Source organism: Ictidomys tridecemlineatus, chromosome 7, assembly GCF_052094955.1.
Source record: "Ictidomys tridecemlineatus isolate mIctTri1 chromosome 7, mIctTri1.hap1, whole genome shotgun sequence".
NCBI lineage: Eukaryota > Metazoa > Chordata > Mammalia > Rodentia > Sciuridae > Ictidomys > Ictidomys tridecemlineatus.
This window is the reverse complement of record NC_135483.1, coordinates 16,635,777-16,641,776: the sequence shown is the minus strand read 5'-3', so window position 1 is coordinate 16,641,776 and position 6,000 is coordinate 16,635,777. Positions and strand designations below refer to the sequence as shown.

At 32.7% G+C, this 6,000-nt stretch overlaps 1 protein-coding gene across 5 annotated transcripts in view; it reads right to left on the bottom strand.

The window, feature by feature from the left end:
• Nucleotides 1–241: 241 nt before the first annotated feature.
• Nucleotides 242–6,000, bottom strand: part of Atad2 (ATPase family AAA domain containing 2) — a 57,717-nt gene continuing 51,958 nt past the window's right edge. For all 5 annotated transcript variants that reach the window (XM_078016732.1, XM_040293690.2, XM_005316183.5 and 2 more), the window contains 3 exons: nucleotides 4,623–4,756; nucleotides 2,442–2,570; nucleotides 242–1,748 (listed from right to left, as the gene is read on the bottom strand). In XM_078016732.1, coding sequence (XP_077872858.1) covers nucleotides 1,704–1,748; nucleotides 2,442–2,570; nucleotides 4,623–4,756 — 308 coding nt within the window. In that variant the 3' untranslated portion in view covers nucleotides 242–1,703. The remainder of the gene's footprint in view (nucleotides 1,749–2,441; nucleotides 2,571–4,622; nucleotides 4,757–6,000) is intronic.

Genomic DNA, 6,000 nt, shown 5'->3' with positions numbered 1-6,000 from the left:
CATTTTATTGATTGATTGTCACAGGATCTCACTGTGTTGCCCAGGTTTCTCTCCAACTCACAGGCTTACGTGATCCTCTTACCTCAGCTTCCTGAGTAGCTGGTGCTACAGGCAGGTGCCACCATTTTGGACAGATCAACAGTATTTTAAATTATGCACAGTAATATATGAAAGAATAGCTTTCTTTGTGTTTAGTACTGAATTATCTTTAATATTTTAAAATACTGAAGAAACAGACAGATTTGGCAAGGACTTTTCACTTTTTAATTTATTGCACAAACTATACACACAAAATGAAATCCTAGAACTAAAAGATGAACCTGGAAAAGTTACAATAAACTTCAATAAAAATGAGTATATGTGTATCTCCAGCAACACACACACATTTATTCTCAGTGATTAGCATTTCTTTATCTACTAATTAAAGAATCTAACAAAAGCTTTTCTGCCCTACGCTCTGGGGTTGAACTCAGGGGCCATCTACGACTGAACTATATCTCCAACCCTTCTTTAAAACTTTTATTTGACTTAGGTTCTCATCAGGTTGCCCAGGTTGGCCCCCAATTTCAATCCTCCTGTCTTGGCCTCCCAAATAGATGGGATTACAGTTGTGTGCCACCATGCCTGGCTAACTTACTTTAGAGTACTTTAAATATCTAGAAAACAGTTAACAAGAGGCAGCTCAATTTTGAACTGTACTAAAATTCAGAATCTTGGGCTGGGAACATAGCTCAGTGGTAGAACTTATGCCAGAAATGCACAACGGCCTGGATTCATCCAGTACCACCCACCACCACCACCAAAAATCTAACATCTCTAATTGGAAGATTACTCTTCTTTTCTCCCATTGAACAGGGTTTAACAGAAACTATTTTATAAACTAATACTAGAAAACTCATCTTCCAAAAAAAGAATATGTATGGAGGTAAATAGTTTTAGCTTTAAGAAAGAAATGTATTTTTTGGTATCAGAAATATAAAATTTATATTTATATTCATATATTTGTACATAAAAGGTATCTATAGAATATAACCTAAATGCAATTGTAGAAATATATAAAGATTTCAAATATAAAAACTTTATGCTATCAAAAAAAATGTTCATCAGGTAGTTATTAATACATTTGTTGTGTATATAATCATAAAACTAAACAAAAATATTTAAAATCTTTATTAACCCAAATTAGAATTATCAAAATGCTTATCTAAAAAACAATAATTTTGATAGTCAAGTACAGAATTGTGGAGCAGCCTCCTTGCAAACAATGACTTGAGCTAAATGAACAATTGGGCAAAAGGAAGCTAAAGGTAGAGAAGGGAAAACATAAAAACAAATATAACAAGAAGCAAAGAAACAATGGATACTTTTCTAGTCTGCTACAATAAACTATTTTTTAGGAAAGGTAAAAGTGCTTAACAAAAAAATTCCATGTCACTATTTTAAGTGCCATAAAATGTATCAAAATAACTTTATTAAGAGTTGGCCAAACTTCAACTATTACTATTATTACAGTGCTTTGTTCAAACAAACTTCCAATATTCATTGGTTATCTTACACATGTACATAAATAGGAAAATTAAATATTTAACTATTTTAATCTTTTTCTTAAAGATGCAAAATGAAATCTTGCATCTGGACATGCAGATATGTCAAAAGTCTATTAAATAAGAACTGAATATAAAAAAATACTTGATATGATGACATCATGATCTGGAACAACTGAAGTTTTCTACCTCTTGCTCCATTTTCTATATAAAGGGTAGGAAGGAAAAACAGTAAGTTTCAATATGAAAAAAGCTAAAACAATTTCATTGTTATTATTTTCAAACTCTTGAGATATTAATAACCATGTAATATCTGATAGTGTTAATAAAAACTTAATTTAGTATATAAAACTATCACAAACTATTTTCATGGATTGGACTTCATTATTTAAATAAATGCCTTTGAAATGAGTCTAAGACAAGTTCATTTGACATTATATTCAAAAACTTACATGTAAGTACTATAAGATTGAGACAAGTAAGTCTATCTTTAAATATCTTAAAAGGAGCCACATAACTTCATTAAAATACAACAAAATGGAATTTTCAGTTTTACTGATACTAAATTCATTGTTTATTATTTATTGTTTATTAAAGAAGTTACAGATAAAAAATTCATTATCCACATATTAAAAATAGTTAAATTCTTACAACTGTTAAAAAAAAAAGATGGCTAAAGATTTTACTTAAGAGAGAATTTTAATATTTATTTTTTAGTTTTCGGTGGACAAAACATCTTTGTTTGTATGTGGTGCTGAGGATCGAACCTGGGCCGCACGCATGCCAGGCGAGTGCGCTACGGCTTGAGCCACATCCCCAGCCTCAAATCTTTAGCCATCTTATATATGGATTATATAACAAAAGGGCATCAAAAAGAACTTTGACTCAATAGTTTACCTGGATAAGTGTTGTTTTATCATAGTCTCTGCGATGCTGATAAATACACTGGCTGATTACTGCATACAAATTTTCCAGTTGCAATATATTGTATTCTTTACTTTTTTTAACGACAGTCTTCAAAAGATTCTAAATAAAAATATAAGTGTTTACATATAGAAGACAAATTCTGAGATGAGATACTTAATTCTGAAGATTTTGGGAATTGTTATCATACAACACAGAGAAGGCAGATCAAGGCTTTTGAGAGAAGGCAGCCTCTGGCACTGAAATTTGGCTGTATAACTATCACAATTTGTGGTTCTGACCTTTACCCTGGACAACTCTTATTCTAAAAATTATAGCTAAGGCTACCAATTTCAATTCTAGTCATAAACCTCTACAGACAAATTTTAAAATTACCTCAAATTAATAATAGGGAAAAAGGTAACATTTTTGCAGCGTATTTTATGGCAGTATATCATAATTAATTCCATTGAGAGAACCTAAACAAACAACCTATATAAATGGTGATTGTCTGAACACTTTGGGGGACTGAAATGGTAGACTCACTGGATTTCTTTAATTCTTCAAGTGTGGTCCTACCAGGCTATGCCGTTATAATTAAGTAAATAAAAACTAACTGAAAAGGTCTTAAGTAATGGTCATAACAACAAGGCACGGGAACAATGATGTAGATAAGTATATATAAAAAAAACCCCCACAAAACTATAAATCAACACATTAGTCATCTTCAACCAATGTTTTCATGCAAAATATTCTATAGTAAATTTATTTCTCATAAAAGGTCATCATTTATGGCATGTCTAATAGATACACTGCATTATCAAACAATCCTTTTGGTGGAGTTATGTTACCAAAAAAAGTATGAATTGAAGTAATCCCAATAAATGGTTGTCTGCAATTGAGTCTAAATGATATACCTATATGCTGAATAGAACAGTTTTTATAAAATTTATAAAAATTAACTAGAACAATAATTGCTACCCATAACCCCAAACAACATGGTGAACTATACAAAATTCCTATTTTCATGTACATGAGATTTAGAAATGCTTTAATTTCACATATTTTTAAAGATATTTTTAATACAGACAAGATTTTCCTTGGAGAAAGGGCTCCAGGAATGTATCACTGCTTCCTTCTCTAATAAGTAGAGAAATCAAGTTCTTAGAAGGTTTGCTATACTCAAAAGGGCTTTCCTGAGCTAATTATTACCCGCAGATTCACCTTGTACTTACAGCATCTATGATACATGCATATAGTTTAATACAATATAAAATCTCAATGTCCTCAGACTTGAAATGTGGCCAAAATAATACATTAAGATGAAACTGGAATGCTTTTTTTTTTTTTTTTTGTCTTTTGAAGGGAAAGAGCAATAAACTAGCCTTATTTCAGATGTTAAGGCAACTGCAACCCACCCAGTTGTTAGTTGGGGAGGTAGGACTGCTGTTTTGGAATGTCAAGATAAAGCATTTGAGAGAGATGATCACTCTTACAAAAGTGATGGTTAGGGGCTGAGGTTGTAGCTCAGTGGTGGAGTGCTTGCCTAGCACATGTGAGGTACTGGGTTACTGGGTTTGATCCTCAGCACCACATAAAAATAAATAAAAATAAAGATATAGAAAAAAGTGATGGCTATCCAAGAGTACATAAAGGTAGGGACAACAGTAAAGGTAAACTCTGAAAAACTCATAAAGAAGCTGAAGGTAAGGGTAGTTTAAGGACACACAGTAAAGGAAAGAGGGTTATCAATGGCATCAAATGTTACAGATGGGTAGGAAGAATTCAATTTAACAATAACAAATATTATTCACCATGAGGATGTGATTTTATTAGGGCAGTGAAGATGAAAATCCAATTGAGGGGAATAGATAGGGCAAAAGAAACAGCAATGAATAACCTGAAATTATATCAGAATTTGGTGGTTGGGAAGGAAAAGAGCTGTAGCTAAATCAAAGAAAAGGTTTTAGTGGCTGGGGCTGTGCTGCACGCCTGTTTCTAAATAAAATACAAAATAGGGCTGAGGATATGGCCCAGTGGCCGAGTGTTCCTGATTTCAATCCCCTGTATCCAAAAAAGAAAAGGTTTTAGTTTCCCATGCAATTCCTATTAGCCAGATACTAGTCTACAATTTAGCATTTGGGGATTATTATGCACAATGAAAGGATTACATACTTTTAATCGATCATGGTCCACAACAAGAGTGGGGGTAGGCTGAGAGAGAATTGCCAAAGCCTTTTCAACACTGATGAGCTGCTGTTGCTCTACTTGGGAACGTCTAGCTCGAGTCATTCGCAGAACACACATTTCTAGAATGAAAAAGTAAACAACTATTATTTGATCCACAGACATAATAATGCCTTAGATAAATACTGGATAGAGTAAATACACTATCTTCTGCTTGGGCACAGATATTTAAGAACTGGGAGGGACCTCAATAATCTAAAACAGGGATTTTAAACTACTACTCGTGGGTCAAATTTAGCCTGCCACTGTAAATAAAAGTATATTAAGCCAAAGCCATGCCCATTTTTTCCTACTATCAATGTCATTTTCCCAGAAGAGTTGAACAGTTGTGACCCAGAGATCAAGAGATCTCTACATAGCCTATAAAGTATTTATTAACTGGTATCTGGCTCTTTAAAAGTTTGCTGATCCTTGATCCAGAAAAACATACTCATTGATAGATAAGAAAAATGAGATCAAGAGAGTTTCATGAAAAGACTTTTTTTTTTTTTTTAGGCCATATACCTAATTATTTTAAAAGTTAGCACAAGACCTAGATGTCCTGATATATAAGCAAGTACCTTTTCCTATGAATAGTGGCCTTTTAAAAAAAGATGTTAGAAAAAGAAAACAACTTTGACCCAAAGCAAAATATTAAATTATATAACCCAAAGATTTAACATTTAAAGTACTCATATTAGGGATGGGGGATATAGCTCAGGGTAGAGGAGTTGGCTAGCACATAAAAAGCCCTGGGTTTGATCCCAGCACCACATACAAAAAAATATCCTTGTCCACTGTTTCTATGATTACTCATATTAGAACTCATACTGAGGAAGCTCTTCAAAAGTAATAACCTTCTGTGTATAAGTCACTAATAAAAACCCTAATCCTATTACCTTAGTCAATTCTTGTTTTTGACCAAAATAAATTTTGACCCTTAACAAATTTTGGTTTTGTATCACTAAATATTTAGGTTTCCAAAAAAAATCAAACAAATCTACTACCAAAAGCTCAAGAAGATTCAAGTGAAGATAATTCTAAATGGAAAATTTGGGAAGAACCATCAGAATATAAATAATCTTGGTCTTTACAATAAGATAGAAAATGATGAGTGTGGATAAGAGTTATTTTATAACACTCTGAAAGAATCTTTTTTTAAAATTATTTTTAAAAAATATTTATTTTTAAAATTTTCTGTGGACAACATCTTTGTTTGTATGTGGTGCTGAGGATCGAACCCGGGCCGCACGCATGCCAGGCGAGCGCACTACGCTTGAGCCACATCCCCAGCCCAAGAATCTTATTTTTAAGGTATAGTTGGGCA